The following is a 26,004-nucleotide window of genomic DNA, read 5'->3' on the forward strand; positions in this document are numbered from 1 at the left end:
AGAGCGAACTTTTACAAAACAGCATCTTTTATATCGATATAGATATAGATATATAACACAAGTAGCGCATTCATATATTTGACCAGCCATTCTCAAACATTTTTATCGTCATCTTATAGACGGATAAATTATCTCTGCTTTGCAAAAGAAAAAAATTAAACAACTGTATCTCGATCAATATTTGCTCGATATTACGTTATATGGAACGATACCAGTGCTTGACAGTCGAATCTCGTCCAAAGGAATAAAAAAAAATCAGTTCTTTCAATGACAGAATATATAAAAAAAAAACATCATCATCGATATAACAATCTATCACAGAATATCGTATAACTTTTCAAGAAAGATTTAACGCTTCTTCAAGGTTTGAGAAGTCTGTGGTAATTTGTATATTTTTCAATGCTATAAAAACTCGAAGAAATATATTTTATATATCATGTTTCTCTCTCCAAATTCTATATAACTCACTTATAAATTACACTTCACTTTCAATTCCTACAACTTTACCGCAGGATCTGATTAAATCGCGATTTTAAAAAAAAGCGAAGGATTATTTGTTCTCCCCGAAGATGCGAAGAGTCAAGTGACGATCATCCACGAGTATGGATCACGTGGCTCGATCGCTGTACCCGCGCAAGAGCAAAAGAGCGACGTCTCTCTCGTTTTAAGAAGCGACTGGCGCGCGTGGGTCCGTGTGAGTATGGCTGTTAACATCGAGAATGATCGACCGCGGGGCGGCGATTGTGCTCAGTTGCACTGTATGGGCCGAAACTTACCCAGATTCGCGTAAATCGAGTCCGAGGTCGTCGCGGTCGTCGGCCTCCACGTGGCTTTCGAGGACACCTTGTCGCTCCTGCTAGGAGAAGCGACGCTCGTTTTCGCTTCCGCGCGAAGCGGAGGCGGTCTGACCGGCTTGTTCGCCGCTTCCAGCTTGGACCAATCCTCCAGAGACTGGTTCCTCGGCGGCGGCGGCGGTTTTCCGGGTCTCGCTGCGAGAAGAGACAATTTAGCGAGAGAAGAGAGAAGAACTCTCGGTGAGAAAATTGTTTTCCCCTTGAAATTTTTTATTTAAATACAACTTCAGGTATGAAAATGGCTAGTAAGAGCTAGGCACAGATATTAGGCGCAACAAAACCTCAGCATATCAATTAGTAAAAAAATCCACATCCTCACAACGAGCGAAGACTAATTGCTATGCTGATGGTCCAAAGGAAAGGATCGAAACTTATCAAAATAAGTATAGAGGAATTTAAAAATAATTTTGTTGCACCTAATATCTCTATGAAAAGAGCTAGTAGCTCTTTTCATACCCGAACTTCAGAGCCTTTTCGATTTGTTATACTTTTTTTTATTCAAAGCGCAAAGAATTCTGCATGCTTACCCGCCGCTGAAGGTGGAGGAAACCGCGTCGCCGTCTTCGAGCTGTCATTCTTCGCGCCGCAGGAATCCGTCTGATCCTCGCCGACGATCCTGGAGACGACTCTGTCGCTCCCTACCACCACCTCGACCGCAGCTCCGTCCAACTCCAGCGGATGGATTATCTCCAATCGCGGTTTCGGTTGCGGCGTCGAGGGTATCTCGTCGCTCTTCCCGTTCTGACCGACCACGACGTCCATGTCCTTCCTCGAGCCCATTCTCAGGAAACGCTTCAGGGAGAAGCCTTTACGGTTCCTACTCCTCTTCTTCTCCTCCCGCACCTCCTTCTCGCTCGTCAGACTGTCTTGCGACAGGGATATCGTTCTTCTAGGTACGGACTCGACCGGTTGCTTGGCGTCTGTCGATCCATTCGTGGGATCCGGCAGATCGCAGACCGCCTTGCGGAACTTGGGGCTGCACGAGGACGATCTCTCTCTCTTCTCCTTCTCGCGAACGACCGGCGAGTCGGACTTGAGATTCGCTCCCGGATTTCTGGCGAACAGAGAGGAGACCGGTGGCGGATCCTCCGTGGACTCTGGCGGTCGAGGAGCCATCCGTCTCTTGTTCGGTGAACGTACCAGTTCCATAGTAGAAACGGAAACGGGAGTGATCTCCGGGAACTCCTCGTCCGGCGTGATATTCTCGTTCTCTATCTCGACGTTATTCGAACGATTATTTGGATCCGGTGTTATAATTAAGGAAGTGGATAACGGTGGAAGAGCAGACTTGAATGGCATTTTTGTCGGAGTTTCCGGCTCCGAGTTTTGTTGAGCCGAGAAAACCTGATCGGTCTCCGACGATGATATCTCGTTCAAGATGTCCTTCTTCACTGAACGTCGAGGATTTACGTCCTGCGAGCCTAGAGAAAGATCGTAATGATATTAAAAACGAGCGAAGGAAATTTTCCATGTGTGATTTTTTTCTAAAAATTAAGATATATTTTAAAGAAAATTTTCAGATTTTAATTCCTCAAATGAAAGAGCACATCTTAATAAATTGTTTGGCAAATTTATTTTTCACGATCATTAATATTGATTATATCAATTAAAAATAAAATATAATGAGAAAGAATGTTGGTACCCGGGTATCATACATTAATGATAAGATGAAAAATTATGCATTGACAGGAGGATTAATTTAATTCAAATCGCCATCAAATCAAGTCTAGCTTATACCAAGTGTATTCATTAGATTTCTTCACAATTTTCTCACCTAAATTCTGAGCGGATCTACCGGTGACGTTTTGCACCGATGGCGGCGGTAGCACGTAATCATTGGGAATTCTTTTGGCGGTGAGCGGACCATCATTTAAGCTCGCCTTCGTAGAAAAGGTCACGGGCTTCTGCGGTACGACGGGCTTCACTCTCAAGTCGTTATTAACGTTATTGCCGTGTAAGAAAGAGGTCCTCGGTTCCGAAGAAATCACGCTCGGCGGCGGACTCGTCGGCAAAGCTGGCGGTTCCTCCGTTACTTCCTCTTCTTCGTTCGCTCTGCCGTTCGGTTCTCCGGCGAATTCTCGACTATGCTCGAAACCGAATCGTTGCTCCTCCTTCGCAACGTCCCCGTCGACCTCGCGCACTCGCGGCGAAGAAGAAACCTGGTCGTTGACGGTTGCCTTGTCATTAACGTTGCTCAGCGAACGATCGCTCTCTGGGGCCTCCGGGTATTTCAGAGGCGTCAGAGCGAGCTCGATTTCCTCTTCTTCTTGTTCTTCTTTCTTCTCATCGTCTCGTCTCGGACTCTTCGTCGCCGTTCTCTTTGCATTCTCGCATTCTTTTATGTCGCTCGACTGCAAGGTTATCCTTGACGACGTCTGGGCTTCAGTCTTTTTTATCGCTGAAACGCCGCTGTCGAGGGGAACGTTTACAGCGTTTCTCTTGTCGACCTTACAAGTGGACGAGTACTTTTGCACCGTAGTTTCCGTCGATGTTTTCACCGCGTCGACGTTGACGGCGTCCATTTCCTTCCTCATGACCGAGATCATATTGGAAGAGGTGATCAACGGCATATCTATAATCTTTCCTAGTTCCGGAGAAGACTTTTGCTCGTCGGCTTTTTTCCGTTCCACTCCATTGAGTTTCTTCGCGGCCTTTAACATTAGACACAAAAGTTGTTTGTTAAAAAATATTTTAAATTAAAATTATTCCAAATTAAAAGCTCCCGCTTGTAATATTTCTTCGCGAATTTTTTACATTTAAAGAATCTTCATATTAAATTTTATTTTCTTTAAAAAAATTCCTTTTATGTTATTTATCAGTCTTTGCTCATCAATATATGCAACTTAATTATTTTTATTTACATTTTAATTACATTAGAAATTTTTATTAATAAAATTACAATTTATTATTTAAATCAAACTAATAACTTTAATTTTTTAATCCACAATATATGAATAAATGATTGTATTAAACTAATAAAAATATTGGAGTTCTTTACTCACTTCGGCAATATTATCCGATGTTCCTCCGTCGCCGGACTTGCATTTGAGTGGACCAGGCTGCAAGTTGGTCTTCCGATCGATGGGTCTCTTGGCAGTGGGTACAGATTCGTCTCCGCCGAAGGGTGTCACGGACACCAAGAGGGTTGTCTTTCTACCATCGGCGTCTCTTTGTACTTTTCCCAGCATCAGAGGAGCGAAGGACTTGACAGGCGTCGTTGTCGTCGTCGACGACGACTTGGTCGCGTCGACGTCCACGACGCTGTCCGTCAAATTCGCGCTGATCGTGTTGAAGTTCGTGTTGGCGCGTGTCAGGTCGAACAAGGCGCGCTCCTCCTCGCTATCCGGCACCAGGTCCTCCGCCTTCGCGTCCACCTTCCCCGCGTCCCTCTCCTCCTCGCCGTCGGAGAAGTCATCGCCGCCGTAACCGATCACCTCCGCCAGGGACTCCGGAAAGCCGACGTTCTTCTTACGCTGATCCTTCCGGCAAATCGTCTTACAGCGAAGGATACTCTGTAACGATCAACCTTGTTATGATGGATGCTGGCATCGCCGATGTGGCCAAACTAGTTTCGACAAACTTGATTATCTCATTAATTGGACGTAATTAATTACGCAATATGCAAATAACTCTAAAACTAATTTGCCTCTTATTACAACCAGCGATAGTGATGTTGTCTTCGTATAAAGTATTGGATAATTAATTGCATATGAATTTTTCAGATAAGATAAAATATTATTATTGTATAATTAATTTAATTATTATTAAAATTATAAATATTTAATTATTATTATATGATATTATAATTTAATTATATTATAATTTAATTATATTATTAATTTAATTATAATTATATATATATATATAAATTATTTAATTATTATTTAATTATAATTATAATTAAAATAATTTTACTTTAATTTATACATGGCAAGAGTTATATGTAAATTAAGAGGTAAAAGATAAAAATTGTGTGCATCGCGTATAAAAATACAGATATCAGAAAATATAAATGAAATATTGAAGACAATTGATGCACTTAATTTAACCGCATTTAATACACTTAATTTGATTGAAAAAAAATTTAGATATTAAGACAATATACTTAATTTGATTTAAAAACCTTAGAGTTATATATGAATTTAATGCTGAGGAACGCATATATGCAATGTATAAAAATGTGTATGTGTAATATATTAAATGACCCAGTACCTGTAGCTGAAGATGACCGATCTTCAGATTTGTAGAAGCCTTTTCGACGTTCAGTCGCAGGATATCATCGGTCGTCGCATGTTCCTCCCTCGGCTTGAAACAGTTCGAACAGAGTTCCTTCTTCCAGGCGTTTTGCACGAAGCGATTGCATTGTGTGGACATTGTTGCCTCACCCACAGCGACAGCGAAAGTCCCGTTACATCATCACCCTGGAAATAGTAATCGTTCGATTCTCTCTCTCTTCAAGCCGGTGCGACGATCGACGCGGTGCATTGCAGCTAAAGAACGTGATAGTGCACGAAAGGCTACTTCGTTCCGGATCACGAGAGATTGCGAAAGTTACACTCCGAACATGTAAAACAATTCGTTGTTTTATAAAGTGGTTTTTTTTATTATATTTTATTTTTATAGAGATGGTTTTTTTAGAGAGAGAATAATCCCTGTAATTAATTTACATTTATTGTAATCATTGATAGTTGCTATATTCATATATAATTTTATATAATAGAACAAGACAAGGGCAGGCGTAGCGCACTCCATTCTTCAATTCTATATTTAAAAAAATATTTTTAAATGAATAATATAAAGTTTATTTAAACTCCAATATTTTTTTAAAAATCAGCTTATTAAAGTGTTCATTTGCTAATTAAATTTTAAAATAAACATATGTTATAAAAATTAAAATAATAATGTTGTAAATAATATGTTACATAATACTTTAAAATTGAATAATTTTTTTTGACAGAAATCAGCTGATAACTGTCAAAAATATTAATCGAGTTTAAAGAATTACAACATATTATGTAAAACATATTATTATTTTAACTTTTATAACAAATTATATTAAAAATTAATTTGCAAACTAACGCTTTAATCAGCTGATTTCTGGCAAATAATATTAAAACGAAAATTTGCTAAAAATCGTTTAAAAAAAAAAAAAATAAATAAAAAAAGTTTAAACGTTTTTTGCGCGTTTTAAAGGTCTCTTCAAGACCTACAAAATGAACCCTCAGAAAATGTTCTACGACTCACACAGGCCTTAATTTTCGCAAAAAACGTTTAACTTTGAATTCAAAAATTAAGGCCCGTGTAAGTCGAAGAACATTTTCTGTGGGCTCATTTTGTATATCTTGAAGAGACCTTTAAAACGTGCCCTCAGAAAATGTTCTACAACTTACACGGGTCTTCATTTTCGCAAAAAACCTTTGAACTTTGAATTCAAAAATTAACATTTCATCTTTTATTTTTTTTTCGAAATTCTATAACAGTATATTGTACAAAATTAGTTTCAATTCTTCTTAGAAACATCATTAACACGAAAAAATAAATCAAAAATATTTGGCTAAAGCTTCTCCTTAAAATTCACGCTCGCTCGATAAAGCGTCGTTTCATCAACGAGCGATTATGTTAGATGAAGGACATTAAAATCCAAACGAAACGAGTGAGTACATTTTCCTGTCCGCAACCTCGGTCAGCGCGATGGCCATTGCGAATACAATCGGGACAATTGACTGGAGCTGCCCGGCCGGCTGAGTAATTGCCTCACTTCCGGTCTCGGTTTTATGTGCAACAGCGACGTGCCCCTGGCCCGTCATTAACAAGTAATATTGTGTAAAAATACTGTGTGTCATCACGAATCTTTCTTTCCACGGCTTCCGGCATAAGTTTTGCGTAAAGACGGAACATGAATTTATTTCGCATACTTATTTTACATACTTTTTCCATGTCGCTTCCGTTTTTAATTTCAAAGCTTAATTCGCGAAAAATTATTTACTTTCATCAATCATTTATAATCTCGGGGAATTATCATTTATTCATAATAATGAGTGAAAACGGGTTTCAAGATTCTTATAAATCACGTCGTTAGATCACATAATGCTAAGTTTAGAAGAGTATGGGTACTTTATATCAATGCCTCCATTCAAGTGCCAAGGTTAATTATCTAATGACCTTCCTGAAACTTCCTGTTTCAGCCCCGCACGACGAATATCCGCCGCGGAAGCTGCGAATTTCCATCTATCATGGCGTTCTCAGGGAAAACGTCGTGGACGAAGAGTCGACACAGAGGACGTCCCATTAGCATGCGGGACTCGCGAGTACTCGCAGACCAGGATACGAGGTACCGTTGGCAATCTCGTTGATCCGTTACGTCTCTCGCGTTCTTGTCCGGAAGGCTCTCGTGCGCGTGAAAAGTGTCTGCGTCGCGGTCGCTTGAAGATCGACGCTGAAGAGAACGTGTTTCACGGCTGGATGGTGAAATTTGAATTCCACGCTTCCAACGAAACTGGAAAAGGAATTTTTCCAGCTGCGGAATCGCAAAAAAGGCTTTACAAAAGAACGAATTTCCAGCATTAACATAAAGCATTGACGGAATCGAAGATAATTCTCGTAAAAGAGAATGACAAAGATTTGGAATTGCTCTTAGCACTTCGGGCCCAGATTTGGAGACAAGAGCCAGAGAAAATCCTGTTTAGGAATTTCGTTTATATAATACTTAAGAATTTTTTTAATTCCACGATAAATACAAATTTTTTTGCAGAGATTGTAAATTAACTATGCTTAGAGAGAGAATTATTTTTATATTATATATATATTATATATTAATTATATTTTTATATTATTATATATTATACATATATTTTATATACTTCAAAGGACAAAAAATTTTTCTTACAGAGAGATTATACATTTTTAATTAAATACTTTTTTGGAAGTAATCAAAGTTAAAAATCTATATATATTTTTCACTTTTTAAAGATTTTTGAAATTTTATGTCAGATTAAAACGTCTAATCTATCGCTGCAAATAGTGTTGTTGCACATAATTTAATTACACATTTAATGAAGAGATAAAAATAATATGAAACCGCATGTAATTTTTTTATAATTATTGAAATTAAATTTCAATTTAATTTCAATGATTAATTACATTTCTCTATAAAGTTATTTATGAAATGTCTTTTGATTATTGACAATGATTAAACACATGTATTTTCCAACATACATATATTAGAAAAATCAAATTATACGTTACTTAATTAAATTAAAATAGCGAACTGCGGTTTCAATCTGTTACAAAATTACAATGTTTAAGCAACAGAATGAATTCGTGTGCCATCTCTTTCTTGCGTGCAGAGTTCTACGTAATAATTAGGACGCTTTATTGTACTCTAAAACCGGAAAATCATGTTAGCTCGGGATACATAAATCTCTTCGCGGCGACTCTTCACCGCGGATCTAGCAATGCAACTTTGCAATCATTACAAATTAACGGTTGCTACGTAACTATACATATATACAATATACATATAGTCGCATAGCGGTTGCTATATTGCGGTTTATTATAAATTAACTTCTCTACGTAGCATAACTGTGCATTCCGTGACTGAGAGAGGTAATCCCTTTACATTACGTATACATATGCAAAACGAATCGTCCGTAAAGTTTCTTTCTTCGAAGGCATAGAGACGCGGAGGCGGACCTCTCTCGCCGTCTGACTTCTCATTCCATTGAGATGACGCGCGGCGACGCGACGCGCCAAAGCAAGGGCGAAGCCAATGAATTTTACGTATCGCGATACTCGACCGAACCCTAATGTCTGCCTTTAAACAAAAAGTGTGACTCGCGATTTTATTATTTTTTTCTGCAGAAAATCTCTATTATTCTATATTATTTTACTATATATTTCTATGATTTATTCTATTATTTATCTATTATTATTAATAAATAAATATAAATAATTATTAATAAATAATATTATTAGTATTTATTTATTTATTATTAATTTATTACTTAAGTCTATATTATTTATTTAATAATCTCTTATGTTCTGATACTTATTTGACCTTTCGATCTCATAAGAGTTCTTATTCTTTTTTACTACATGCTATATAAATTTTGTTCAGAATAGATGTTTAACAAATTTCTAAACATTCTGAAGGTAAATTTTTATGTAAAAGTTTGAAAATAAAAGTTGTAAAAATTAAAATAGAAATCATTTTGCTAACAATTAATTTTATTAAACTTCAGATATTTTGTTCGAAATAGACGTTTGACAAATCTCTGAACATTCTGAAGATTAATTCTGACATGCAAAAGTTTCGAAAATAAAAGTTGTAAAAACTAAAATAGAAATCATTTTGCTAACAATTAATTTTATTAAACTTCAGATATTTTGTTCGGAATAGACGTTTGACAAATCTCTGAACATTCTGAAGATTAATTCTGACATGCAAAAGTTTCGAAAATAAAAGTTGTAAAAACTAAAATAGAAATCATTTTGCTAACAATTAATTTTATTAAACTTCAGATATTTAGTTCGCAAAAATAGCTTCAAATTAGGTGGACAAGATTAGCTGAAAGAAAAAAAAAATGAATTAAAACTATAAGCGAATAAATGTGTGAAAATTTGTCTCAAGATCCTAACATCATTTTACAGTTACAAGTTTTTCATTTCTTTGAAGCTATTTGATTCGATAAAATCGCACTTTTCTCCCACAAATAGTGATTAATCAATGAACGATTCAAGTGCTCGATTGCGTTAAAACGAATCTTATTTATCCAGAGTATCTTTACGCGGAAATGAGGACGTGGTGACAACGCGTATCAGTCGAGCAGACGCTGGGTGAATCATTCCGCACAAAGGAAAATGCTTAGTGTGTCGTGAAATAAATGTCGACTCGTTCTTAGTTACTCACGTTACTTCCCACGGTAATGAGTACCGTCAACATATAATACATATAGGAGATACGGGCAAAATTATCACTCGCGCGGCTGCAGGCCTACATACATACATATATCTACGCCATATACCACATATACAAACGTCGGAGAAATCCTAATAGCGAAGATAGAGTAATAACAAGTACCCTCAGCTCAGTGGTGGAGAAAATTCCGCTACGGCGCTCCTTTTCGTGGTACTGCAATAATTACTGCTTCATCTACCGCTTGATTGCGGGCATTAAACTCGCCCTAACCGTAAAGCGTCTGGGAATTTCGATGGAGTTACGTACGTATAGAGAATTATACTCGAGAGAGAGGGAGAGGAAAGGGAAGCACGGACCGTTCGTTCGCGATCGCAGGGTCGATTTGAACGTCGTTCGTTCGAGAGCGCTTCAAAGGGACTTTAATGGGTCAAGTGCGAGGTAATAACTGACTGGTAACTACTCATTCGAGACGCGTATTAACGTGAGGCTCGGATTACATCATTTCATGCGAGATCGCGATCACTTTGACAGCAGATAGTCAGGATTGAAAAATCATCGTGTGATCCAATTTTTAATTAATTTACATTTTTCATCGGAAGAGTATACATGATAAATTGAACTGATGTAGCTATCGTAAATGGATTTTTGTTTCATCGCAAATTTAGAATTAAAAAAAAAATAAAAAAGAGCGCGAAGTTATATTTAGTAGTTTAATTTAATTATTCGTATAATTAGTATTTTCTTAGCTCGACATTTTTTTCTTAAATATTCTTTTTCAATTTTTTAATTGCAATAGTTTTCATCAAAATCAACGATACTAAAGTCAATCGAAGAAGCCGTAGAAATGCAATTCAATTTTGACTTTAATACCGTTTGCGAATCTCTTATAAACGAGTATGTTATTGTATACAGCTATACAGAAATTGCGCCATATTGATCCCTGTCTAACAGTAAACCGTGCAACAGTTTGGAAAACCGTTGTCACATGATTAGCGATCATTTTTTCACGCGACACCTGCGCATAGCGTAGATAAAGATGGCCATGCTGAATTCATTCTTCGGTGTAATCTGCAATTTATGCGGTAGCTTTAAAGGATCTACGCTCGTATATAGTGAGGCACTCTACAAGCAATCGCCGTTATCTCGAATGAAATGATATTACAATCGTGCAGTAACATTATTATGCAATTTTTCACGGGATACGATTATTATCAGCGATTCAATTACTTTCTCAAAATTGCAAGATTACGATTATAAGTAGAAACTTGATGCTCCAAGTTTCCATTTCGTATAGCATTATTTATCAGCTCATCCCCGACACAAGTTAAAATTCAGATTAAAATATTTTATTAAATTATTTTACGTTCGTCGAATTGCTATGTTAAACTGACAAGTAAAGGTACCCAACTGTCACTCACGGATTTTAATGAAACTTTGCACACTTGTAAAACTATGCAAAATAATAGACACGTATTTTTTTTTATGTGCGGAGAAGCGATTTTAAGGGCAGACTATACCACAAGTAGTAGGGATAAAACAAAAGAAACAATTAATGAATTAAATTCAATATACTAATTGTTATTGAAGAAACTATTATTGTATGCACTGTTAAATTTAATAAAAATTAATTCCAAATAACTTGTTTAACAAGACACTTCATGTACCTTTAAAAATTGTCGACCAATAATACTACAAATAAGAAAAAATATGATTTTTGCTACAAAGTACTCACAAAGTATGGGCGTTATATTTAATCAGCCATTTTGTATTTTTAAATTATAATGACAGATTCGAATTCTGCGACCCCGCAAACCCCATAATACCTCAAAGTTTTCAAAAAAATTGTCAAGAATGTATTTATAACGTGAAAACCACCCCATATATACAAGGGGTTGTTTCTGCCCTTAAAATCGCTTCTCCGCACATAAAAAAAAAATACGTGTCTATTATTTTGCATAGTTTTACAAGTGTGCAAAGTTTTATTAAAATCCGTGAGTGACAGTTGGGTACCTTTACTTGTGAGAGAATTTTCTCTTAGAATTTATCCTAAAAATCATGATAATCGTACACAATATGGTATGGAAAGAATTTTATTATTAATTTTATTAAACTGCATAGTGAAATTAATCAAACATATTTTATATTTTATTGTAATAGATATTATTATTTTTACTGTGATAAATATTAATCAGAGAAATTCTCATAAAATTCTTTCCATACCATATTGTTCCACGATTACCATGATTTTCAGGGTAAATTCTAAGAGAAACTTCTCTCTGTATATTTTATTTTCAATTCTCGTTCAATTCAGAGAACCTCGTTACAGTTTAATGGGTATATTGACTGGGGAGTGCTAACCGTACCAGGAAAGACACTTGGCGACAATTGATATGTTATCGACGACAATACACACCGCCGCTATGCACTTTAGCGTAACTACGTTTATCGAATTAGAGTTGCGCAAGTGCCAGCCGTACAAGGTTTAACATTCACGATATGAAGTCCAAAGCGTTGTTTCCGCACAATAATCGCTTCGTTAGTCGTGGGAAACACACGCCTTGTTTCAAATATAACACTGATGAAAAACATAATAAATTATTTTAAAAATTTAATAAGGAAGTAAAAAAAAATTAAAATTAAATTTCATTTTAATTTTGACGATTTTTTTTTTGACAAAATCGTCAACGTAATCAATCACCGCTTTTTTAATATATGGTTCGCAGCCGCGAGACTCCTTTTTATCTCAGCCTAGTGTTTCATCTGGGTCATCTGGCTGGGTCTTCGACGCATAATTGCACGCGTTTCACACAATTACGCGAAAAATGAGAAGAGACGCTCGCATTGTCTACTTCCTGGCGCGGTTAAATGGAGAACGGGATGTTGTCTGCGACGGGAAGTAGCGTCGCGTTTCGGTGTCGCGGGTCTTTTTCTCCTCCCACGAATGTGATATCGTAAAGAAACGCGTTTACTCCATTTCGATTGTCTATTTCATCGTTAAAAAAATACACGTATAAACGCGTGTTCGTTAGCGCGTCGAAAGTGACAGAGTTCACGGTAACTCGAACTTATAAACCGGTTTCCGGCTTATGACCCCGAAGAGAATCATTCTATTCTTGAATATACACCCTCGCGAGGCACTTTGCATTTCAAAATACCAATCTCATAATAGGACTTCTCTCCCCTTCCCTTAGAGATTCTCTAAACAATGACACAGCGTGAAAAACTCTCCACTGTAATATATTCCAAATAGAATATGCGTGTCGAGTATTCGTAAAATGCCAAGTTAATACAGAACTGCGTAACGTGTGGTGAAGAAAATAACAAATACGTTTTAAACAACGCTCGCGGCGTATTTCGTCGAGCAGGATACATTTTTCGTTCCTTTGTTTAAAAAAATGGGAATGCTACGGTTGGTTTTCGATACTCATCGAGCAGCCGGCTTCGAGTTGGGTCCTTTCAAATTTCAAGGGCGCAACATATAACCCACCACGTATAATGTAATATTCTCGTTTCTTTGTCAAGAATCTCTCGTGAAGAAAATTTTTTTTTAACGCAACAAGGCACAAGGCAATCTGAGACACCCTTTTCTAAAGAAGCCCCCACTTTCGAGACGGAATGAAAATATCGCGTCCATATCGCTTCTCTATCGCAACGATGACGAAACGCTGTTATGTGTTGTACCATCAAGAAGAGAAGCGAAAAAAAACTTACTATCAAAAGTGTCTTTCAAGCGCGAAATGCGCGAAATCGATTTTATACACTCGCTCCTTTTCGTCGAACGGCAACGCGGCCTCGCTTGTGTATCTTATGTTCTTACCGGTCCTAAACGAGGTCGACCAGCTCCGACAAGAGGTGACCACACCTCCTTCAGCTAGACTGTACCGCGTATATTTGATCCTTCTGCTTCGAGATTCGATCGGGATACCGAGAGGTAGATAAGTTTACCCTTTACCGCGGCATTTTCGATCCCCGAAGTCAGGTCAGCTGTTTCAATGCACAATAATACGTTGCATATACCGATGAGATTAAGTACCTTACAAGTAGGTTCGAATTTGTATGGTTTCGAACTCTCTATGATTATTAAAAAAAAAAAAAAAATAGTACTTTCAAGTAGACCTAGACGAGATAGGTTTGATCCTCCATAAGTGCCTCGAAAAAGAAGAACAGTCACATCCGAGTATATTTAAACTTGTATGTTTGAATCTTTTGAATACTTATTATTAGAAATTTTACATTGTTTCGAATCAAAATGTTTGGTAAAAATTAATAACTATTTTAATATATTACTTTTATTATAATCAGAAACTTTCTTTTTATAAACAATAAAAATTATAACACCAAATATTTAATATACAGGGTGTCCGGTGGTTCGCGTTTCACCTGTCGTGGGCAGATTCCTGGGATCATTTGGAGACGATTTTTCCTCAGCGAAAATGTCGAGGCACCAATAATTTTCGAGTAATAAGCGATTGAAAATAAAGGGTTTTTCACAAACTAAGCCTTGTGGAAATAAAATATTAACAAAATCACATTCTTCAGTTAATTTCAGATAGAGTTTATTTTAATAGAATTTTAATTTAAGACTTACAATTAGTTACAAAGATACATGATGACAAAAATTGGGAACATGCAAAAAATGATGACCTCCCTCGATATTTTCGCTGAGAAAAAATCGTCTCCAAATGATCCCAGGAATCTGCCTACGACAGGTGAAACGCGAACCACCGGACACCCTGTATATTTAATTTTATATATATAATATAATATAAATATTATATAATATTTAATAGTCCTGTATTTATTATAAGTCCTCTACTGTTTTGTGATTTTCATAATAATTAATTAAACTGTATGTGTCAAAACTTTCAGGCTTTATCGATTTAACATTGATAATGCTCTGCGAATATGACATGAATGATATAAAATATAGAACTATCTAATTCAAAATTTAAAAAGGATGTGTGTATAAAAAATAGCGAAAAATCTGTCTTTAAATATTTATTAGTTTACGGTATACGCGTATTCTTTCATTAAAACCACATGAAATTATAACGCAACGTTATAGTTACAATTATTTATTCCGTCCTCAGTGTCGAGCGAACAAAAGAAAAAATAATCATTTCAATCTCGTTTTCATTATTACGAAAAAGAAGAAGATTAATTTTGTTATTATACATACTTTCGTTTTTTTTTTTTGTTAAATTTCCACGAATATATATAAATATTCAAATATGTTTTTTTATTTTTTATATATCGCTAGTAAATTAATCAACAGGGTAGTTAAATTAATCGACCACACTAGCCAATGAATTTGTCTAAATTATGACTTTATCGACCATATGGTTGTGGTCTTTATAAAGTATAACTTGAAATTATTAATTACAAATTTTTTCTTAAGTGAGAAAAATATTGGTCCGAAAGCGAAAGACTCGGGTTCGATTCCCGATTCAGCGACTTTCGGACCAATATTTTTCTCACTTAAGAAAAAATTTGTAATTAATAATTTCAAGTTATACTTTATAAAGACCACAACCATATGGTCGATAAAGTCATAACTTAGACAAATTCATTGGCTAGTGTGGTCGATTAATTTAACTACCCTGTTGATATAAATATTCGTTTATGAAAAAACCGTGCGCATTACGAAACACAGTTGCAACAGTGCTCTAAATAAATGCCGCTGAATTGCTCGCCTTTCCTCCCAACTTTGCCATTCTCGGGGAACGCCGAGAGATTTCTCGCGACGCCGCCGACCGGCTTTCCACGCGTTTTCGCAGTTGCGGTACGCAGGTTTGCACATAGCGCATACATACCGTAGGTTGCGATGAGTGCGCAACGCGTCGCAGATTGCCTATGCAAGCTTTATCCATATGTATGATACACGTTTCTTTTAATGCCGGACTCCTCCCTCGCCTGCTCTTTCACTTTGGGAATCGGAATGCGCGAAACGCACCGCGTTTGTGTGGGTGATATGCAGCGTGGACTTTCCCTCGTAACCTTGGGATCGTCACCGACCAACTGGTGGGTGACCAAGTCTCGTTCCACGTCTTTAACCACCGTCATGATCGTATTGTACGATATTAATTCGCCGTCTGGTCCCTGGTGAAGGTTACTGAAGGGGAGTATCGTTTTATGCGTACGGTCTCCTGATAAGATAAAGTCCCCGCAAATCTCGCAAAATGTCTTTACATTTTTTATTTCAGCAACGAGAGACGTGATTTGAGATGTATCTGACCTCGATTTTCAAATGTGACCCACTCACTTGCCTTTTTTTTTTACAACTCTATCACGTAAATGAATCATAGTTTAGGTCATAGTTATTTTTTGGAATGCGCAAATATTTAAACCAAGTTCTCTGTCTCTACATATTTTTTTCTTTTTTGGATATTTTTACCGAATGGACAATATTTCTAAAGATTATTAGATAAATTTTACAATTCTGTGATATTTCTAATTTTTTATTCGAGGATGCATAAAAAAGAGGACATCTCTTTATATCATTATAAAATGCTATCGAGCATTTATGCATGCAACTTTCTTTCCAACCTATAAGTGGTCTCGTAATATATCTTCATTTTGCAGATTTCTTGTTTTCATTGACATCATATTGAAATAATTAATTTTGGATTTTAAATATACGCATCTGCCATGTGCAATTATGCATACGTGGGTTTGCATACTTGACGAGAATTCAATTTATGAGAGGACGCAAAGGAAGTAATTGAAAATAAATAATAATTTTATGATAAATTAAAATATCATCGCTCTCGAAGCCATAGACAAGTATATAAAAATCAATTCACGAGAAGACAAAATGTCAAGCATATCGAAATATATTAATATTAATACATCTCGATCAAATTCCGTTTTAAAAGGTTCGCGAATAAAAAAAGACATCCTACTTCAACTAGGTTGGACAAAACGCTCCGAGCTACGACTCGGATTAGCTCGTTTGATGTGCGCCAGATTTCCCATTGCTCATAGAAGGCGAACGGAGGAGAAGAGGGCAGAGTGTGTCCCCGATATTCTACATATACGGAGAAAGAAAGAAGGAGACCGGTATTAACTATATGTGTCTGCCTAGCTTCCTCCACATCGTCTCATCTCGCTCGCTGTCATCCGGAAGCGGAGCTTACCACACACGTGACAAATTCTTACGAGAGTCCGGTCGAAGAAAAACCCGACCCGACTGTCGCGATACCGTTTCTAGCGTAGCCGTGCTCTTTTTCCTCCCTTTCTCTTTGTCCGCGATATATTATTAACGGTGGCGAACCTTCTCGGATGTTACATCAATGTAACATCCCGTGTGTTTCACATAAAAATTTTAAAACAATTATTAGCTTACGTAAAGCGACGTTTCGACACCATCTACGGATATTTAATTGAAGGAATCGATCAACATAAACAAATTTCAATTACATATATAATACGATTGTATATAAAGTGACCGATTTTTTTTCTTCATAATAATGCATGCAGTTTTCCACTTGTAAAAAAAAAAAAACAACTGCAGAAATGATGACACAAAAATGCCATATGTCATCTCCTGTCGATGTAAAAAGAAAGAAACCGCGTATAAAGAATAATGGCGGTTTAGTTTCTTTTCTGTTTAACACTTAATGATATTATAGCATTTACGTGTATCGGTTCGCGATTACACTCTTTTCCTCGATCGCATTCCTCAATCAATGTCGATCAAGTAGGCTATACCAGTTTTCCCAGATTTCTTGAAAGAAATCGGTGACACGTCTCGCGATTTCTAGGATCATCGAAAGACGCGCTTTCTTTTTTTTTTTTTTCTTTTTCATGACGGAAGACATTCTGCCGCTCGTTTATGTAGCTTTCGCATTCAATCATATGTAATTCAATTTCCATACACGTGCGTTTCAGGTCGACGCATTTTACTCTCCTCGCTCTTTCCTTTCCCGCTGGTGAAAAAGAGCATCGACTTTTATTCGCGATAAGATATCGAGACTTCGAAATTTTATCTACGTACAATTTCCTGCCTCTCGACTTCAACTTTCCTCTCTTTCCGATTCCGCGTTCCTTACGTTAGTAATGTTATAGCCTGCGACGCGACTCGTGACATAATTAATGCAAAGCTTTATTACAGTGATTCGCATGCAACCTGAGAAACTTTCTCCCTTTCTTCGTGACTGCGTTTAATTACCTCCTAAACGAAACGAGTGTCTAATAAGGCAACTTTTTTTTCTTATTTCTCAGGATAATAGACTCGCGAATTAATTAGTAACGTCGTTTGTTGCCGTAAAAATTTACAATTCTTATGCAGCGGAACATCTGTCATCGTGGAAGAGCTACATCGCTTCCGGGAGCAATGAATCTATAATGTTTGCGGTGTATTTTTGCGATCCAAGTTACATATACTTACATTACATATCGATGCTCAACAATTTCCGTATATCGATTTACAACACATTATATATAATGCTCGCGTGTATCTTATTGGAGAAATCTCTCTCTTTAAAAATATATAAAAATCAGATATAAAATGGAAAACGAATATATATAATATGACGTTCGTGATACAAAATAATGCGAATATTTCAGGAATTGTCAAAAGACATGGTAGTTAGTGATAATGGATTGTGCGTGACCGAACAACGTGTTATTTCCGACAGACAGACCGATATGACCGGAAAGTGGCACAAGGACCTGCCAGGTAGGTTTCCTTCCTCAAAGGTAGAAACCTTGTTCTGGCACATCCTTGCGAATCAATGGATAGCTGTAAATCGGCTGCTTGAAAGATATAATCCCGTTCCTTCTACGAAGTAAGAAATTATATTCCAAGAAATTATAGACATTTTTAAAGCCGTGTATCAATTATTCTATTATGATAATTCGTACAGCCTATTATAAAAAATGTAACATTCTTTTTATATAATAAAGTAATAAAGTAATTGAATTTATGATGATTTCGAATCTAATGAGATAATTCTTGATTTTACATAAGATATTTCGACATAATACTTTTTTTTTTACTTTCACACGAAGAAAGTTGGAGAAAAGTCTAATTTGCATAAAAATCAGAGTTGAGTCTACTTAAAATTTTGTTCAATATCTATTCGCATCGGGTCAATCAATCATTTGTTTTTATAAGTATTTGAAACTATAAAAATTTTTTTAAATGAAGTCTAAGGTTCTGGATGGGCTATTAAGAGCCAGATTAGCTTCTAATAAACATCTATTGATTAATTCTAAATTTTAGAAAAATTTTTCTTCACCATTTCGCGCTGTGAAAACGCTTCACAATGATGAAAATGAAACCAAAGCTGAGGCTGCTGCTGCTCAAGAAATGCCGCGAAGGAACAGAGACAATCAGCAGGATATGTGCAACGCGTGCCTTTGTGCTCGGATCGCCTTGAAAGTTTTCAACGAGAAAGGTTACCGCTGTTTCACGCGCTACAAAAATCTAACTATCGTTAACGTCGCGTCAGGAATACCAAAGCCTTCCTCGCTTAAAGCGAAAGAACGAATTGTTCGTATTCGCAATCTTTTTCCCGTGACCGTGACATTTCTTGACCCGTTTACCTTCTCGCCGCCCAAATTGCGAAATTAATCTTGCGAAATTAATCTAGCGATATTAATAAAGGAACTTTATAAATTCATCTTTGTCATCTTCAGCGAGACGTACTCCTACTCGGATGATTCGTTTTGCATAAACGCTTTGTATTCATATTATCATATTTCCTCTTCATTTATGCCTACGCAACTCACACCTTCTTCGCAAGAATGACACAATTCATAAATTATCATTTTTCAGAAATAGAGAGAAGACACTCTGCATTGCAAGCGTTAAAATCATAAGTGATTTGTAATTTTGAGAATATTTTTTTACATCATATTAAAGATGATACATGTCTCTTTTGACATTAACAATGATTTCTTAAAAAGAGAGATATTAGAAATTAATTACCAAGCCTGTATTTAATATTTCAACTTGAACCGGCTAATAGAAATAGGATGGGAAATATATAAATGTTAAACTGCAATAATTAGAAAAATATAATGTTAAATAAAAATTATAATGTTGTAAAAAATTATAATATTACATAAAAATTATAATTTTGAACTATGTGTTACTTCTAAATTAAGAAAGTATATTATTTAGTTGCACAAAAAATATATCGCGTCATTTATATGATAGTTTAATAGATTAACATGAAATATGACGTGTCACAAATCGTGTCAAACTGCGTTTCCCAGATGTTTCTTTTTATCAGAGTTTCTAGTTCGATATCTGTAACAGCGCAGTTCGACAAGAGCTGAATAAGCAATACGTTACATAAACCGGTACTTTTATTTGAACTTCTGATGTCTCGAGAGATACCACACCTTTAAATCGGTGTGTTTGCATTCCAGAAATTCTTCACAATATATTCCCATACATATATTTCCCATTCGATAAATATTATTTAGGGTAACATTATACTCGTTTTTTTTATCGATAAAAAGTTGAAACGTTTCGCAATTAACGGCGAAAACTAAATTCGCTTGACGTCATGTCACGACTTGACATAATGCACCCACATGAGTGATAGCCATAAATAGCATCACATTATATTGTTTTCACAGAGAACGTTAATGCTATCGAAGGAAAAAAAAAGAAACTAAACTCGGAAAATATCCGTGAAGGTAACATTGCAATATTGCATGCCATTGTAATAGACAGTTTTCGTATAATAGTGACTTGCATCGTGATGTGCCACGTCATACAAGGTGATAACAGGTATCGACACACTTGAATCACGAGTCTTAATTCATCAGTTACGTGTAGTGATTCGATTAATTTGTGATTATTCTCATCAATCTTCGATTATTGAAACGTCACGAGTTCATATCTACACAGAGAGAATTTTCTCTTCCAATTTACCCTGAAAATCATGGTAATCGTGGGACAATATGGTATGGAAAGAATTTTATGAAAATTTCTCTGATTAATATTTATCACAATAAAATATAAAATATGTTTGATTAATTGTACTAAACTGCATAGTTAAATTATAATCAAACATATTTTATATTTTATTGTAATAGATATTATTTTTATTGTGATAAATTCTTATAAAATTCTTTCCATACCATATTGTCCCACGATTGCCATGATTTTCAGAGTAAATTCTAAGAGAAAATTCTCTCACAAGTAAAGGTACCCAACTGTCACTCACGGATTTTAATAAAACTTTGCACACATGTAAAACTATGCAAAATAATAGACACATATTTTTTTTTATGTGCGGAGAAGCGATTTTAAGGGCAGAAACAACCCCTTGTACATATGGGGTAGTTTTCACGTTATAAATACATTCTTGACAATTTTTTTGAAAACTTTGAGGTATTATGGGGTTTGCGGGGTCGCAGAATTCGAATCTGTCATTATAATTTAAAAATACAAAATGGCTGATTAAATATAACGCCCATACTTTGTGAGTACTTTGTGGCGAAAATCATATTTTTTCTTATTTGTAGTATTATTGGTCGACAATTTTTAAAGGTACATGAAGTGTCTTGTTAAACAAGTTATTTGGAATTAATTTGTATTAAATTTAACAGTGCATACAATAATAGTTTCTTCAATAACAATTAGTATATTGAATTTAATTCATTAATTGTTTCTTTTGTTTTATCCCTACTACTTGTGGTATAGTCTGCCCTTAAAATCGCTTCTCCGCACATAAAAAAAAATACGTGTCTATTATTTTGCATAGTTTTACAAGTGTGCAAAGTTTCATTAAAATCCGTGAGTGACAGTTGGGTACCTTTACTTGTCAGTGTATAATATGTATATTATCACACTTGGACGGAAAATTGAGAGAAATAAAAATTCCGATCTAGTATACATAACTTCCTAAAATAGTTTCGGCAACAATCTCTTTCGGAACTTTCTATCCGGAATTTGGCGTTATGCAGTTGACGATGCGAGACGATGTGCCGTGAGCCACGTGCGTGTTTACACATATATATATATATATATATATATATACACGTGTATGTGCGCGCGAGCTGCCAAAGAGGTCAATGCCTCCTTCTCTCCCGTTCATTTACCACGAACGTTCCGATCGCTCTTCCTCCGAGTCCAGCACGGCGCGAAAATCGCAAGCGATATCAGAACTTTGATTTCGGTCATCGGGGACAATGAACCGTTCGAAAGGATGCCGCGAAGAGGACTCCGCTCCTAACCGTTTTCAATCCGGACATGTGAAAGCAAAACAGATTCGATGGACGTTCGACGGGTCGTTAGATGGTACCTTGACATTTTTCCAAAATTTCTCCTACGTCTCGCGTGTAAATATTTAAATGTCAATAATTCGCGTTATATTTTCTTTATATATTTTTTTCAACAATTCCCGATTCAAACGTTAAGATTCGATTTAGGATTTATAAACTAGTTCAAAAAATTGAAAAATTATAATATAAATAAAAACTATATAGTATATATAAAGATAAAGACAGAAAAAAATAAATATAGAAAATCCAAACTCGGTTCTCGTAAATTTTGCAGATTATTTGCATTATCACAAATCAATGCAAGCAACAATGTATAACAACTAAAATGCACTAGTAAAATTCACAAAGTGCACTCGTGTTTCTCAAACGTATATACGCGAACGCGTGAGGTTCTGAAAGAAAATCCGGGACCAAAGAACGGAGTATGGGGCAAAGTGCCGCTATGTGTCAGAGCGTTTAGTATTGACTCTATTAAAGTGTACACATATATATATGGCCACGCGATCCGAAACACGAAATCTCGTCTCTTCTATCGAATAAGTACCTTCAAATATGTTATTTCAAATTTTTATATGTACATACACATATTTGGATACTCCCATTTATAATACACATATTCGTACGCGCGAATATAAAGAGATTCAACTCTCCGACATTCACCCCAGGTAGGATGAATGAATTTTTCTGAAGATATTATAACCCGATAGCGACTGAATTCGTGTATTCGGCGAATGCGTTCGTTAACTCGATTCTCGCATTAATTAGACACGGGTGCGAGTTAACAAGTTCCTCTCTATTCGGTCCCGATTAATTAAGTGAAAGTTACGCGAGCGCATGTCGTGGGGGTCCCCCGACAAGGTCCTACTTTCGGCGGCATTGACACTGACGTTAGTAAAGGGCAAACCGCCTTCGCAATGTGTGTAGCGTTTCAATTTTTTTTTATTCGGCCTCGAGATTATTTCATTAGCGAAGCGGAAAAAGTAGATCGCGAGTAGATGAGACCGACAACAAGTAAATAAATAAAATAAAATACAGAGACCGATAATCTCTTAGTCACGTGATGAAAGAAGAAAGAATGAAGTCACGCACTTTGGAGAACAAACAGACGTCCACTTGTTGAAAATTACTCAGACAAGGCATAAAGAGAGAAGGAGAGACGGAGAGAGTGTGTGTTTTCAGTCATAATAAAGATTTTCTCGCGAGTAAACGGCACTCTTACTGTATTTTTTCAAGCTGTATCTCTTACTGGGGAGACCAAGAGGGACGCGTCGTTGATTATTTATTCGTTGTATTTACTCGCGAATGGGTCGTTATATCTTCAGCAGCATCGCTCAATTGATATCGAAGGCGCGGTGAAAAACTGCTTTCACTCGCTTTCCCGCCCAAGTTTCCGCCCCGATTACATTTTCTCGCGAGCTTCTTTTTTCGCGAGGTCTCTCTTGGCCGATCGTTATTAAGTAATTTAATCGAACGCGCGACCGTCCCCGTCAAGTTTGAAGCCTCCTTCCCGAGAAAGCGAGGTATTAATTTTCCCCGACAATTTCCTTTACTCCTTCGTTTCCTTTTCACATTTTTATAGCATTTATTTATGGCGTGTCTGACGTCTTATGCTCTATTTTCTCAATCTCATTCGTCGCAGAACCGTATATCATTACGCATGGAAAGTACGAATTTCATTCTCGTCGCGATTTTTATTTCGATTCGGATTTTCAACATCTCATCGTTATCTCTCGCGTGTCCGATGAGCCTTTCTTCGCATCCTTTATTATTAATGCGAAACAGCAAACGGTATTTCGACACAATTATATTTGAAGGGGAGTATAACTCCCCGTTATATGTATGTACACACATCATTAAATATTAAACTTTGATTATACATTATAAACATAAGGTTCTTTTTATACTTTCTTGATTTATCAGATCGGCTAATATAATTTTATATATGTTGCTGGATCAGCGATTCAATTCATATAGATTTAATCGCAGAAACGTAAAATTAATCGTGTGAAACGCGGGATATGTGTTTACTTCCCGTTTTTACGTTCGAGAGAGAGAGAGAGAGACTATTTATGCTTTTAATTATTATTATTATTATTTTATGGTAAAAAAAAGGATTTCCTTCGTCTCCATTCCACTTCATGTCTATTGTTGCATGTGATATGTGAATCCGTATTATTATAACATTATTGAGAGAGAAAGAGAGAAAGAGGACTCGGATAGAGTCAATGCCCTTAATTACTCATTGTTTATTGCGGAAAAACTCGGTGCTGTGGCAGTAAACGAGTTTTCGATTAACGGCACAAGTCGATAATCCTGCTATCGCGAAAAAAACTACGTCAGTGATTGAGATGACCTTTGAGCTCGGCATTCCATAATACCCGCAAGAAAGCAAGGGGGATCGTTTCGAAACAAAAGCAGTGTTTTATGGCATTTTATTGCATCGAGGGTTATCGCCCGGTGTTTTTTCGTTAACAATGAAATTATCTGTACTTTGCGAAGAGAGAGCGAGAGAGAGAGAGAAAGATTTTAGCAAAATATTAATTTTATATTAATAATATAATTATTTTATGTTAATATTAATATAATTATTTTATATTAATAATATTAATATGAATTTATTTTAAACAAAAAATAATATTGATAATTTATATATTAAAACATAAAATTCTCTTCAATTAATATTCTACTAAATATAAATAAGATGTTTACACAAAGTGCTTGCTAAATGAATTATCAAATTATTCCAAACTTATGTTTATTTTTCATAAACATAAGTCAGATATAAGGGAAAATAAGTCTAATGTAAAACAGTGAATCACAAATTCAAAGATGACGAAATTACCAAGCAGGAACAAGATTGAGAAAATAAAAAAGTAGTATTTAAAGATATATCTGTCTTCTTTATATAGAGATTAATACGAGAATATACGCGTCGCTACTCTGCTCCAAAAAAGGATCATCGCGAGTGCATCTCCAAGCATCCGGTTGAAAAATTTGGAAAGGAACAGGCGGGCCTCTAAATTTAGAATTTGACTCGAAGAGCCTTCTTTCCTACATCGGAAATTGTTTCGTGATGCGCGTTTCACGCTGCAGTTTATTTCTGGTATCTGTATGCGCTGTGAACGATACATATAAAAGAAGCAACTTTACGATGCTGTCGAAAGATTCTAGTCTCGGCACTCGTACGATATGTAGTCCAGTAAAATTAGACTTTGACTTCATAAAAATTAGGTACAAGCTGAATTTTTGTGGAGACCTTTATTTCGATGTTCTAATGAAATCCTGAAAAGTACCCTTAATTTGATCCATGGGGTTTTTTTTTATAGAGGATGAAAGGGCTAAATTTTTGTTTTTTGCCATTATCTCGAAAACTGGCAATTTTTCGAGAAAAACAGTTATTATTAAAATTGTAGCTCATAAAATTCTCTACAAAAAAGGTCATTATACTTTTTTTCGTACAACTAATCGTTTTTGAGTAAAACGTGCGGTAAAGTTGCAATATTTCTAATATAACTTTTCTGCACCTCATAGTCACATATAATACTATAGTGGTGTGCACATTTTCTCTTTCAGTCTTTCACTCTATATCTTCGAAACGGTTGATTCCACGAAAAAAAAGTATAATGATCTTTTTTGTAGAGAATTTTATGAGCTACAATTTTAATAATAACTGTTTTTCTCGAAAAATTGCCAGTTTGCGAAATAATGGCAAAAAACTAAAATTTACCCCTTTTTATCCCCTATTAAAAAAAACCCATGGATCAAATTAAGGGTACTTTTCAGAATTACATTAGAACATCGAAATAAAGGTCTCCACAAAAATTCAGCTTGTTCCTAATTTTTTTATAGTTTTGCCCTTTTCAAGTCTAATTTTACTGGGCTAATGTGCAAAGAGAAATTTAAAAATTATCGTTTTTCCATTAGTTTTTGACAGAAAACTGGGAAAATACTTTCTTTTAATAATTTTCCGAAAAACGAGATCGAATA

At 35.8% G+C, this 26,004-nt stretch overlaps 1 protein-coding gene across 3 annotated transcripts in view; it reads right to left on the reverse strand.

The window, feature by feature from the left end:
- Positions 1–26,004, reverse strand: part of LOC145946560 (uncharacterized) — a 58,884-nt gene that overhangs the window by 4,671 nt on the left and 28,209 nt on the right. For all 3 annotated transcript variants that reach the window (XM_083056233.1, XM_083056234.1, XM_083056232.1), the window contains 5 exons: positions 5,067–5,275; positions 3,857–4,366; positions 2,629–3,505; positions 1,382–2,275; positions 777–989 (listed from right to left, as the gene is read on the reverse strand). In XM_083056233.1, the coding sequence (XP_082912359.1) occupies positions 777–989; positions 1,382–2,275; positions 2,629–3,505; positions 3,857–4,366; positions 5,067–5,228 (2,656 nt within the window). In that variant the 5' untranslated portion in view covers positions 5,229–5,275. The remainder of the gene's footprint in view (positions 1–776; positions 990–1,381; positions 2,276–2,628; positions 3,506–3,856; positions 4,367–5,066; positions 5,276–26,004) is intronic.

This window comes from Prenolepis imparis, unplaced genomic scaffold (genome assembly GCF_030444845.1).
Source record: "Prenolepis imparis isolate NDT839.2.m4 unplaced genomic scaffold, iyPreImpa1.0 SCAF_17, whole genome shotgun sequence".
Taxonomy (NCBI): domain Eukaryota; kingdom Metazoa; phylum Arthropoda; class Insecta; order Hymenoptera; family Formicidae; genus Prenolepis; species Prenolepis imparis.